The sequence below is a fragment of the Vombatus ursinus genome, unplaced genomic scaffold (genome assembly GCF_900497805.2).
Source record: "Vombatus ursinus unplaced genomic scaffold, bare-nosed wombat genome assembly UNPS02010461.1, whole genome shotgun sequence".
Taxonomy (NCBI): domain Eukaryota; kingdom Metazoa; phylum Chordata; class Mammalia; order Diprotodontia; family Vombatidae; genus Vombatus; species Vombatus ursinus.
Window position 1 is genome coordinate 5,482,282 of NW_020950239.1, and position 14,390 is coordinate 5,496,671.

The following is a 14,390-nucleotide window of genomic DNA, read 5'->3' on the forward strand; positions in this document are numbered from 1 at the left end:
GTTCACTCGTGGTTCATATTTCTTTCCCCTGGCAGTGGTCATCTTCCCCTCTAAAAAGTTGTTGCAGAGATGCTTCTTGTTGGGTAAACAGCACCTGAATTCAGGAACTCCCAGCCCTTCTAACGCAGGCCATGTTTGACCAGGCTAGAAATGCCCATCTCCAGCTTTCCGTTTGGTCACTTGTTCTCCGGGAAAGAAACACAAAGAGAAGAGGAAATCAGGCCCTTGAGAGTCCTCACATGTATGAGCAGCTACCTTAGCTGCCAGAACGAGGGGCAGAAGGAATCTGTTCCTTTCTGCTTCCATAATGAATGCAAGCAAAAGCTATTGGAATCTTAAGTTTCAGAATAGAATGAACTAAGAAGAGAGCATGTTAAGATTTTCTTATCCATGAGATCTATCCTTCCTCCTCCTCTTCCTTTTTCTTCTTCTTCCTCCTCCTCTTCCTTCTCCTTTTTTTTTTAAACACATGCCACAGAAGACAAGCAATGCTAAGTCCTGAGACTGAATGGGAAAGATTATCATCCCTTACCAAATGAACTTCTCAGATACCTAGATGCTTGTCACTCTATTTTATGAAGACAGTTAAGGTCCTTTAAATTCTAGGGTCCCAGTTGGTTTCTAGTATTATTCTTTTGGGTGAAGATGGGGATCATCTCTCCTCAGTTTGAGGATAGAGTGCAGTCAGTAATAATGAGTAGTGAAAATGGTATCCTGGAATCTTGTAGGCTTTACTTAGCTTGTAAAAGAATCATAGAATATTTCTTGATGATTGTCTGGGAAGCATTGTAGAAGAAAGCAAATATGCTTACAGAGCATGGAATTTCTCATTTCATACCTATATTATGTAGGCTAAAACTATTGCCAAAACCCTCTTCAAAGCTCTGTGCGTGTCATTTGAGTAGATTGGAAGGATAAGAAGTAGTAATGTTTAAGGATGGACTTGGGCCTGTCTTTTTTTTTTTTTTGCTAAGAATTTTAAGTGTTTATCTCATCAGTGCTCATAATGTCCTAGTGAAATAGGTATTCAAGAAGTTCTGCTTTCTCCATTTTAGTAATGTTGAAGGAAGGCAAAAATATGATGGATGATTTGCTCAATATGCTCCACAAAGACTTATATTGTCCAGCTTCCAATTTCCTTTGCCTCTTGTTATCCATAGGAGAAGTGGTTGTGCTTCCAAGTATCAGAGCTGGATGGGTAGGTGGATGGATAGGTAGATAGATAGATAGATAGATAGATAGATGGATAGATAGATGATAGATAGATAGATGATGGATAGATAGATGATGGATGGATAGGTGGATAAATGGGTAGATAGATGGATTAATGTTTGCATGTATGAATAGATAGATAATAGATGGATGGATGGATAGGTAGATAGATAGATAAATGGTTGCATCCATGGATAGATAAAGAATTTATTAAGCCCTTACTATGCCAGGCACTGAGCTAAGCACTGGGGGCACAATACAAACAGGCAAGACAGTATCTGTCTCAAGAAGCTTACATTCTAATGGGGGGTAGAAGAAGATAATACAAAGAAGAGAACTAAAAGAGAGTAGGAAACATGTACAGCATCATGGTGTGGAGATGATTAGGAAGTGGCAGGAGGTTTGGTCCCAGGCACGACTAAGAAAAGCTCACTTTCAGAGCCATACTTCCCAGAAGTCAGAGTTCAAAGTTTCAATGGAGGAGATGTCTGGAATTCAGGGAGCATGTTACAGGGATGGGTAGTCATCTGAATGTGCTCCCAACTGTTCGTGCTATGGATGCTACTGAGTTGGGTACTGCTGTCATACTTTATTAAGGGGAATCATTCTAACTGACAGATTTTCTTGAGTGGGAGCTTATTAGTACATGGAAAGTTAAGTAGTATTTAAATTACCTGCCTTAATGAGTGCTGTTAAATGGTTTTATTGTCTTGACTAGCTTGAAAAAAAATTAATTGCCTGATTTATCTGTTCAGAGAATATAGCAATAATTATCTCTATTCAGAGAATATAGTCATTATCTGACATAGGTAAACATAACTTAGCAGCTGGAGAAGGGTTTCTATGACCTCTATGTGTCCTTTCTGAATTCTATTTCTATGAAAAATCATGATATTGTAATTAATGGCAATGATGATGACACAGAGACAGGAATTATCTATCTATCTATCTATCTATCTATCTATCCATCTATCCATCCATCCATCCATCCATCCATCCATCCATCCATCCATCCATCTATCTATCTATCCATCCATCCATCCATCCATCTATCATCTATCATCTATCTATCCATCCATCCATCTATCTATCTATCTATCTATCTATCTATCTATCTATCTATCTATCCATCCAGTATCATAGATTTACACCAGGAAGGGACCACAGAGGCTAGTGAGTCCAAACCCCTCATTTTACACACAAGGAATCTGAGGTTCAGAGAGGTTAAGGGACTTCCCCAGGGTCACACAACTAGTAAGTGATAGTGCAAAAATTTGAACCCAGATCTGACTCAAGAGACAATGCTTTTTCCACTAACATACTTCAGTATGAGATGTTGTCTCTAATGTGTATATGTATATATATAATATATGTATATATATATGTGTGTGTGATATGTATTATATATACACACACACTGTCTGTGTATATGTATATAACACATATATATGTATATTGGAGATAGATACAATATATATACTAGATATATATTATATACATATACTAGATATATAGTTATAGATATAGTATATATACTGGATATATAGGAGATATATTATCTATCTATATCTACAAATTCTCTACCTTTAATGTGTAAAAAGATGAAAAAGAGTGTCTCTATTTTCATTTATGCTTGTATAGTCCATGAAGATAAGTAGTAGAAGTCAGGGATTATACATTTCAAGCTGGAAAGGGACCTTAAATGCCAAGTGCCACCCTTACATTTTATAGATGTGGAAACTGAGGCACAGAGAGGTTAAGTCAAGAAGTATTTAGAAAGAGTTCACCATATGCCAGGCACTAACATTATCCTTGCCTTCAAAGAGCTTGCATTCTAATGGGAGAGCCAACAGTATCTCCAAAATATAGTGTAGTTTTAAGCTATTTTAAAGCCTCCTAAGATTTTAAAGCTTCAAACTACACCAAGACTTTTGGGACACCTTGTACAATTAGTTTTGTGCATACCAGATGTATACAAGTGAATGGAAGGTATGGGGATAGGAGTTTCATTGGTGTGTGTGTGTGCATGTGTGTGTGTATTTGTGTGTGCATGTGTACATATATACACATTATTTATACATATTCATATACACATACATATACATTATATATTATATAAATGATATATAAATGTACATTATATATAAATTACATATTTACATGTAAGTATATTATAGATAAATGATATATCGACATATATAATTTATCCTTTCTATTTTGTTTTGTTTTGCCAGTTTCCTCCAATGGTGGTCCAAGGTTCTTAAATAGAAAATCTCTGGCCCCAGGAGCCCTCATTTGCCTGGCCTGCCTGTCATATGTATGTAAACATCCCCACCAGCTCCCAGGCTCCCACCAGGCAGGAATTGTTCATTATGCTCATTATCTCTTATTGATGGGTAGCCTTCAGGGTGGCCATGGTTGGCTGTTTCCTCCTTCAGAAATGAAAGGACACATTCACAAATGGATGTTAGCAATAATAAGCTAAATACGCCACCAGCCTCTATTTAAACTATGGCACGCATCACTGTGTGTTGTCCCTCCTCGGAATTCCCTTTTGATTTGTTTTGTATGGTTCAGCACGTCCTGCCTGTGGATCCTGAAGTGTTGTTTACCCCTGGTGTTTTTCCTCCGTTTTTTTTTTTTTTTTGCAGGTTATTGTCTTATCTCCTCAATTAGATTGTGTATTCTCTGAGGGCAGGAATCATGTTTCATGGTTCTTTGCACCATTATAGGTGACCACAATGCTAGCTAAGCATATTGTCTTGAGCATGATGGATACTCAGTCAATATGGATTTGTTGACTGGTCCACAAACATTTATCAAGTGCTTTCTATGTGCCAGGCACTGTGTTAAGTAGTGGGGATCCCAAGAAAGGCAAAGACATGTACACATGTGCGGCTACAAAGAAAAGTAACGGACATGAGCTCAAAGAGCTCCCATTCTAATGGTGGAGATAACCTACCGAAAAAAAGAGAAATATGCAAGATATAAGCAGTGCAAATGGGAGGTGATCTTAGCAGAAGGGCAGCAAACAAGAGCTCCAAATAGGACAGAGTTGCCTAGCATGTCATCTAAGGCATATCATTTTGATGTACTCTCAATTATTCATATGATAATCAATAACCATTTGTTGATTCTTGGGTTTCTATTTGCAAAAGGTCAGAAAGTAACCTTCTTGGGGTCTCTGGAAGAATATCCTTCTTAAAATCTGACAAATTTAAGACACAAATTTCCATTTTGGAGGTATTAGTCAACAAACAATTATTAAGCACTTACTGTTTGCTGGGAATGGTGCTAAACTCTTTGTAGAAGCTCTCATTTTCATAGTTATGCTTTTTTGTACCTAGAAATATTCAATGTTCGTTTGACGTTGGTTGATTCATTCACGAAGGATAGAATACCTGCTATGTTCAAAGTTCTGCATAAGGGACTTACAGGGAATCCTAAGTCATCCCACCAGGACCTCCCAACCAATCAGGGAAGTCAGAGTGTACAAGAGTTAAGTCACAATTAATGGAAGGAAGGACATGATTAAGAACAAAATAAGTGGTACAGATAGGAAGAGCTATAAGGTCCTAGAGAAAGGAAAGCTGACAATAGACTGCAATGAGAAAGAGAAAGGAAGGGAACACATGTTTATTAAGTGTCTATAGTGTGCCAAGTGCTTTACAAATATTATCTCTTGATCATCATAACAACCTTGTGAGGTAGATGTTTTATTACTCCCATTTTCCAGTTGAAGAAACTGAGGCAGACAGTGGTTAAGTGACTTGCTTCCTGGGGTCGCACAGCTACTAAGTGTCTGAAGCTGGATTTGAACTCAGATCTTCCTGATTCCAGCTCCAATGTTTGATCCATTTCACCAGTTGGTTGGTTGAGGAAAACTTTGAAGAAGAGGCATGGCTTGAGATGCAGTGTTCAGAATGTGTAGGAATTGGAGGAGAAGGACCTTTCAGGAAGGCTTAATGAGTAACCTGAAGCTGGGAATGGACAGAGCTTCTCCAGAAGACAGTGAGAACATCTGGTTAGAGTGAAGGATCCATGCTGAATAGTGGCCAGAGACCATGCAAGTCAAGCAGGGCTCAATTCTGCAGGGATAGGTTTATTTTATTTTTTAAGCTTTCCAAAGTGATCTTTGCTTCACAGGCATAGCAAAAACAGAAGTACAAACATTTCCCTCAGCACTCAGGGGATGTATCCTCCTGGGACCTCTACTATCTCAGTCCCTGGGAAGAACTGGTATAAACCAGTTTCTCCATTGCAATCCTCCCAATCAGCTTCACTTCTTAATGCCAAATGCCATCTATGCCCACTGCTCGACGTGGCCAGGAACGTGGCATAGGACTTTACCCCTCACTCTCTGGCTCCTGGCAAATCTTGGCATGGAATCTAGCTCCCAGACTTGATGGCTCACTCTCCTGACCTTTCAAAGGTCACAAAGTCATAACCATCTCCAATTTCCTTCACCTAAGACAGGAAAGACCAAAGGAGCAAAGAACAGAAGCCTTTGTTCCAAGCTGGAGGATGGGAAGATTAAACTTTATCCTGTAGGTCATGGAGAACCACTGGGTGTCTTGAGCTAAGGAATGGTATGATGAAATCACTGCCTTATGAAAATTACCCTGGGAGTGGTGAATGGCTTTGAAGTCAGTTATGAGGCTGCCACAGTGATCTAAGCTTGAGATGATGAGGGTCTGGGCTCGAGTGGTAAAGAAAAGGAAGGGAAGGATGAAGGAGATGCCTTGAAGGAAGAATGGAGAACTACTATCTGACCATGTGATAGAGGGGGAAATGAAAAGATAGAATCCAAGGTGACTCTGGGGCTTTGGACTTGAATAGTTGGGAAATAGTGAATGCTCTGTTTAGAATCTCCGAAATGATCATTGTTAGCCAAACTGTCCTACAGGCTAGTCAGACTGTCACTAGTTGGAAAATCCCAAGTACTGTCCCCCATAGGAAATATATTCTGATCCCTTTACTTGCCAGTATTTCCCTTGCTCCTTTTCTTTGTATTTGGTCTATATGTGTTTGTATAGAGAGAGAAGCTTTAATAGCTTAATACTGCACTAAAACTTTTGGGACACCCTGTAATAACAACAGCTAGCATTTCTAGAGTGTTTTAAGGTGTGTAAAGTGCTTTACAAATATTATCTCACCTTATCCTCATAACAGCTATTATTATCCTCATTTTATCATTTAGGAAACTGAGGCAGACTGAGGTTGAGTCACTTCTCCAGAGTTACACATCTAGCAAGTGTCTGAGGCAGGATTTGAACCAACCATGCTGAAGCCATCTTGAACCTGGTTGAGACAGCTCATTGGGAAATTTTCAGTGTGAGCATTTCATACTTTGGAAATCTCCGGTGCTATAAATCAGGGCTTCATATATTGTTTTGTTGGGAGAAAATACTCATAATGCAGATGATTGTTAAACATTTACCATCATACCCCTGATTTGAATTCTGGTCTTCCTAACTCCAGGTTTAGTGCTCTATCCATTGTGTCACCTAGCTGCCTCTCTGTGTACTTGTACCTTGTCCACCCACCCAGTAAAATATAAGTACTTGGAAAACAGGAACTATTTAGATTTGTTCTTTGTATTCCTAACACCCAACCCAGGGCCTGGCACATAGTAGGGTTGAATTGAATTGAATTCTGTTACATCATTGACTCCTGATCATTGTTCATCTATAGTAATCCCTAGATTTTTTAAAACATATTTTTAACATATGTAACAACCTTGTGATGCACTCTCTTGTCCTTAGCCTTATTAAACTCTTTTTGTTTCTAATTCAACAATGTCCCCATGACATATAACTTGATCACTAGGTCTGCCCATCAGTTTGGTGCTGACTTCAAACTTGATGCTCTCAAGAGACATTATCTGGGTCACTGATAATGGCTTGGAAACATTTGGTCTACAGCTGACCCCACCAGCCCTGAAGGCTGCATGAATCATCTCAGGGGGTGTTAATGAACCCAGGAATCATGGGAATAGCATCACTGAATAATGACATTAAAGAAGAGGCATTGACGTTTGATTTGCCACTGCACCCTGAGGACCATGGGACTTTTCCACCTGACTTGCAGCTGAAACCTTACATGTGTGCTGTCTTCCTCATTAGCATGTGAGCTTCTTGAGAATAGGCACTGTCTGACAGACTTTTCTGCTGTATTCCCTTTTAGCTTCAGTGCTTGGCACATAATAAGCACTTAATGAATGCCTCATTCATTCATTCATTCATTCATTCATTCATTCATATGCAGAGCAGATAGGAGGAGCTCTGAGAGAGAAAGGCGTTAGCAGCTAGAAGGACCAGGAAAGCCACCTGGAGTAGAAGGTATTTGAGCTGAGCCTTGAAGGAAGCCAATCAAAGTAAGAAGCAGAGGTGAGAAGGCAGAGCATTTGAGGCATGAGGCACCACTAATGCAAAGATACAGAGATGGGAGATGGAGGGTTGCATTCAAGGGTAGACATTATAGGCAAAGAGGTCTTTTGGCGTAGGAGAAAGAACTCTGGAATTGGCCCGAAAAAGCCTAGCTTCCGATCCCACCGACTACCTATGTGACCTTAGGCGGGTCGTAACACCTCTGCTGATCTCACTTTACCCCTTTGTCAAAAGGAGCAGCTAGTTTTGAAGGTTTGTTGAAGCTCAGAATCCTGTGCTGATCTATGAAAACTCATCAGATGTATATTAATTCTTGGCTCTCCACACAAGATAATCTTCTCTTCTAGAATGACCCTCCAGCCAGATCTGCAATCTCCAGTCGTCCTGATCTGTATCTTGCCACTGGACCCAGATGGCTCCAGAGGTGAAAGTGAGGCTGGTGACCTTGCACAGCCCTCTGTCGCTTAAATCCGATTCACTTACAAGTCATGGCATCCTCTTCCTGATGTCATGGTCCTCTTCGAGAACGAAAGAAACAACAACAGCCCCTCAAATGCTCTGTGGTCTGGACCACAATTCTCTCTTTCACTGCTGAGCATGGTGGGCAGGGCAGAATAAAACAAGTTAAGCCTGATTATAGCCATTACTTAGCTTTACTCTGCCAGGCTTCCTGTACTGATAAAGGATGCTGAGTTAGCTGGACGGACTCTGCTTTTTATATAATTTGGTAAACAGTTGCACAGTAAATGCTGTGTTCTCTTTCTACAGCATGAATGCTGAATTTCTGATTTTTTTTTCCTCTCAAGGATAAAAATAAGTCTGTACTAGAGAAGAAGGTACTGGCGTGGGTGAGCTTAGGGAGACCTGCGTTCTTGGATTGCTTCAGATCCTTTCCATGGGGAAGTCACTCACCTTCCATGAGGCGTAAGCAACAGCCTCTGACTAATCTGCTAAGTCATAGCTGGGTCGCCACCTGCGTCATGGAGGGAGCTCTGACAAGAGTCGCAGATCCTTCCTGAGCTTTTGTGTAAAAATAAAGCTAAGGCTTGTAATTTTCATGGTCATCTTCACCCTTGTTCAGACATGTGCACGTTAAAAAAAAAAAATTGGACTCATGATTTCATCAGTGAAGGGAATTTCCCGTCAAGGTCTCTCTTTACCGAGGCATATTGGGCTCTTTTTCTGCATCTTAGCGTCTTAGAGAGTTCCTTGGGGACACCGAGTTTGCACACTGTTCCCAGTGTTAGAAAGCCTGCCTGTGTGTGCAAAGGTGGGATTGGAACCCAGGTCTCCCTGTCTCTCTAGCCACCACCCCAAACAGTCTTTAACGTTTCCATGAAATTTCAGCCACTTCCTTGTGATTCCAGTAACCAAAGGATGATGATTATGATAAGCATGTAAATAACACTTAAGGTTTGCAGAGTGCTTTGCTTGTGTTCTCATGTGATTGTCTTAGGTACTATTATCATGCCATTTTACAGATGAGGAAATTGAAGCTGGGAGAGTTTAAATGACTCACTCAGGGCCATATAGCTAGATTTGAACTCTGGTCTTCCTTACTCCAAGGTCAGTGCTCTTCTCGCTGTGCTGCTTGGCTTGCTAGGCAGAGAACTCAGTAAATGGCTGGTCTTTGCTGGACATTGTGCTGGATGTGGGATCTACACAACTTTTTCCTTTCCCTTGCCCATTTCTCGCCTTGCTTTCCCCCCTGTTCCCAGCCTATAGACACAACGCACGGAATTTCTCTCAGATGCGGAGCAGGTTGGCCTAGTTATGTGCAAAAACTTGTCTTTGAAGAATTCTCCTTAACACTAGGGTCATGGCATCGCCCGACTTGAAGGTATGGGGGTAAAATGGACTCCAGTCACAAGTAATTAAGAAGCCCCAAGCAGATGATAGAGCATGACAAGAGAGATGAGGACCGTCCTGAAGAGGAAAGGAAGTTAGAACTGGTGAGGGGAGGTAACCCCAAGTGCAGAGTCAACACGCTCATGGAGCTGCTAAATCTGGGAACTTGGAGGGGAGGACAAGAAGAGAGGAAGTGAGAAAAAGCAGCTTCCTGGGGATCAGAGTCTGAAGAAGTCACCTTCACTATGGGATTTGTCGTTGTGGGTCTAATAGTTGATGTTGGTAGGGAGTCTTATTCACAGTCGCTGTCACAGGGAGCTGAATGCTGTTTGGTGACATCGAGAATACTGAAACATGGAGGCTGTGGTGCTATCAAACACCCGGCAGGTAGGGCTGCCCTCGCCAGTGCCCATGAGTGTAGGGAAGGCAAGGAGATGTCCCGTCCTCTGTGTTCTCTTCTAGTCTGCCTCTCTTGGAGTTAACCAGGTCTGGTGGGAAGAACATTAGTTACCTTGGGGAATGAGGATCAAAAGAGGTAATATTTATAAAGACTTAACACAGCACTTGGCACTCAGTAGGTGCTATATAAATGCTTATTCCTTTTCCCCACCGCCATCCAGTTTGTCAAACTCAAATAGGAAGAGTCACTGAGCCTTACTTAAAGATAGGTCCCTGTAGGCTGTGTGCTGACTAGAAAATTACATGTTAACATTTTGTTGTTATTGTTCAAGGGCAGCTAGGTGGCTCCATGGATTGAGTTCAAATCTGGCCTCAGGCACTTACTATCTGTGTGATCCTGAGCAAGTCACTTAACCCTATTTGCCTCAACAAGTTGTTCAGTCATTTCAGATGTGTCCTACTCTTCATGACCCCATTTGGGGTTTTCTTGGCAGAGATACTGGAGTGGTTCGCCTTTTCCTTTTCTAACTCATTTTACAGGCGAAGAACGGAGGCAAACAGGATTAAGTGACTTGTCCAGGGTCATACAGCTAATAAGTATCTGAGGCCAGATTTGAACTCAGGAAGATGAGTCTTCTTGACTTTAGGCCTGACGCTCTACCCATTACATCACCTAACTGACCTATTAAATGAGACTAGGAGTAATAGTTAGATAGGTGCGTCAAGGCAGGATATCGACATGGAAGTCAAGGGATGAGGAAAAAGACCCAGAAGGAGGGTAGCCAACATTGTCAAAATATTCAAAAGTTCAAGAAAGATCAAAGCTGAGCAAGGGCCATTGGATAAAGAAATGAAGAATTCATTGGTGATTTTTGAGAGGGTAGTTTCATTTGAGTGGTCGAGACCCAAGAAGGGGCTGAGGAACAAGTAGATGGTGAGGATGTGGAGAGAATACGTGTTTAGCACTCTTTTTTTAGAAGTTTAGCAGTGAAATGAGACATATAGGATGGCATTGTGAGGGGACAGCTAATAAGGTCAAAGGAAGTATGTGGAGAGGGGAAAAAAGTTTGGGCTTTCTGCAAGATTTCCAAAAATCTTGTCGTATTTTAAGAATCCTTGTTAGTGAATGTTGTGAACAGCAATTGAAGTTGATGACTGTCAGCCTCAGAACCATTAAAATGAGTGAGTACATTTTAAATAGACAAATTCTCCATTTGTAAGAAGGTTCTATTATCAGGATTTGGGTTCCTGTCTGCTGTGGGCTACATGCTTTTTTTTTTTTTTTTTTTTTTGCCTCCCAAATGCTACCTGGAAAGGAGAGTACCTGATAATATTTCCAAACAAAAATCCTAGAATATTATATTTTTCCCCCTAGGACAATGGTGTCAAATTCAAATAGAAACAGGTCATTGCAGGTCACATATTGACTTAGAAAAACCTGAACTAACATCATTTATATTTATTATATATTTATTTCATTAAACATTTCCCAATTACATTTATATACTACACTGTAGAAGATTGCTGATTCCTCTGCCGTAGAAAAAGAAAGAAATGTTAATATCCTAGGGTCAGAGATTACCAGGGACCTTGGAGGTTGTGACTTGCCCAGGGTTATACAACTAGCAGGTATCTGAGACAGGATTCAAACTTAAGTCATCCTGTGTTCTACCTGTGTCACCATGCTGCCTCAAACGTTCCATTACAATTAGTTATGGTTTACTTTTACTTTTTTCTTTTTTGAATTGGACTTGTAATTCCATTGGGGAAGGACCTTTTGGTGAGGACATACTCTTCTGTATTGGAATTTATCATCCTAGAGAGTTTCGTGGTGCCACCATGTCCAGGGTCATGCAGTCAGTATGGTACAGAGGTGATACTTGACTCCACTGGACCAGGAGTCAGGAAGACCTGAATTAAAATTCAGCCTCAGACACCTACTAGATGTGTGACCTTGGGCAGGTCACTTAACCCATTTGCCTCAGTTTCCTCATCTATAAAATGGGGATAATACTAGAACCTACGTCCCAAGGATTTTTGTGAGATAATAATTATAAAGCACCTAGCATAGTGACTGGAACATAAAATAAGCACTACATAAATATTAGTTATTATTGTTATTATTATCTCCTTTTGGAGACAGACTGGGCTAGCTCACTTTACTACTCCATATTGTCTAAAATTTATTTTTTATAATCTTTGAAGACTCTAGGATGTTTTTCAACCATATGAACACTCCTTTCATTAACCCTTGTTGGAAACTTTCCTATCTCGACTTTTCATCCCACATCATTCTTGCCCCGTTTTCCCATACATTCTCTACAGCAAAGATATCAAACTCTCAGGCAAAACTACTGAGTGTAGCCAGAACCCAACTAGTAATTGGGAAATGTTTAACAAAAAAATACAAGACCACATGGATATTGTGAATTTGTGGTTTTCTAAGTCAATATGCATCCCACAGGCATCCCTTTCTATTTGAATTTGACACCACTGTTCAAGATGACGGGCATCTTCTGTTGTTCAGAGGCATTGTTTTTTTCATTGGCTTAGTTTGTTGATTATAGGAACTTTTCTGTCCTGTGTTTGTAGATCAGTGCATACAAACACATGCCTTTAAATAAGCCCCAGTATGTAGATACACGTGAGCAACCTAGTACCCACTTAGCATGATTTATGTTCTACTGGTAGAGTCTAGAGATAGGAGTCAGGAACCTGCAGGACTGAGGAACATGCAGCCCTCTAGGTCCTCAAGTGAATCCAGTCGGATTCAGGCAAAGGGACACACTTGAGGACCTAGCGGGCCACGTGTGATCTTGAGCCTACAGGTTCTTCACCCCCGAAGCCATTCGGAACTCCTGGACATATCCTAGTGCAGGCCCAAATAATTCCTAAATCCCAGGACCTGACAAAAATTCCAGTTAGTTTTTCATTACACAATTTTCAGAGGAAGAGGTCAAAAGGAGCTGGTAGGGCATCCAATTATGGGTTTGAGCATATTGGGAAATGAGTTTTCTTTGACTCAGGTGTACAATCTTTTACTTGGGCTTGTTTTCCAAGTGCACTGAGGCCTGACTAAACATTTTGGAGGCACTGCCTCCATGTGAAGGAGAGGCTGGGGTCTGTTAAATATTCCTTCAGCAGCCTTGCAGTTGGCCAGTTACGGGTGGCCACGAGCCAGTTGGAGCGCTGGTTCCGGGCAGCAGACAGAAGTGGTGGTGGTGGGGAACTAATCATTAGGATGTTGCTTGCCCCCTCCCACTGCTGAATGAAGAAGTGATTGGCTCAGCTGGGTTTTCTATCAAACAATTAAGAAAAATTCATGAGGTGGGAAAAGAGGGAGGGGAGGAAGGGTAGGCTGCCTTCAACTGATCTGAGGGCTAAAGGTCCTTTCTCACTTGCTGCAGACTAAATTGAAGCTGGGATCTGTCTTTCCGGACAGAGCTCTACATAAGCTAGAGTTTGAATGATTTCAGCCTTAAAGTGGTAAAGAATAGAGAGTCAAGTGAGAAAGAAAATAAGCGACAAAGAGGAGGGGGAAAGATGTCCAAGGAAGACACCAAAGTGAAGCTTAACAGCTTTGGGGAAAAAAGAAGATCTCGCAGTCATAGTTCTTTGGTTTTCCAGGTTATTCCGCCAGTCTTTAACCGTAGTATTTTTACCTCTGCAGTCTCCCCTGCGGCAGAACGTATCCGCTTCATTCTGGGGGAGGATGATGACAGCCCGGCGCCCCCCCAGCTCTTCACCGAATTGGACGAGCTCCTGGCGGTGGATGGACAGGAGATGGAGTGGAAAGAGACAGCCAGGTGAGCACTCGGTCCGGGAGGCCCAGTGGGAAACAGAGCTGTGTACCGATCCCACAGGTGGGTCCCTGGCAGGCCCTCTAGCTCTGGTGTTTGGGACAGCACACTGTGGGTAGACACAAGGTGGAAGAAGTTATCTCCTCTCATTTTTATATTTGCCTTCAGATTTTCCTTTGTTATGGCTGTGAAGCGTATTTGCTATTTTAATTATGGTTCCTTCCATCCCTAAGACTGTAATTGTTTGGGGGGCATGTAATCTTAGCTGTATGAAGAAATAGGCAGCATCCTATTTCCCATTTATTTAATGGGAGGTGGTATGGGGTAGTGGGCGGAGAGCTGACCTAGGAGTCAGGAAAATCTGGATTCTAGTCCCTCCATCCCCAACATGTAGCACCGGCTCTGTGACCTTTGATAAGTTACTTAGCCTCTCTGGGCTCTAGGCAATTCTCTAAGGCTACATGTTTCAGAGAAGGGGGCTATCTGCATTGGTAGAGAGAGTTTTCTTTTTTTAGGAGTTCCAGTGAAATCACAGGTCCAGTCCCAAAGCCCATGTTATTTAATAGGAAGGTGCTTGGAAAGGCTTTGAGATTGCCCCACGGGTGTTTTCCCTACTCCCTGCCTTCACTTAAAATGATATCCTGGGAGATTTTCCTTTCCTTTCTGCCTGTCTCTGCTTACCGTTAGGATGGATCTTTGAAAATGAGCATTTTACGTGATGCATTTTCATTATATGAGGAAA

General features: G+C 41.4%; 1 protein-coding gene across 2 annotated transcripts in view; it reads left to right on the forward strand.

The window, feature by feature from the left end:
• SLC4A4 (solute carrier family 4 member 4) overlaps positions 1-14,390 on the forward strand; it is a 392,678-nt gene that overhangs the window by 149,689 nt on the left and 228,599 nt on the right. For both annotated transcript variants that reach the window (XM_027854521.1, XM_027854522.1), the window contains exon 4: positions 13,519-13,654. In XM_027854521.1, the coding sequence (XP_027710322.1) occupies positions 13,519-13,654 (136 nt within the window). The remainder of the gene's footprint in view (positions 1-13,518; positions 13,655-14,390) is intronic.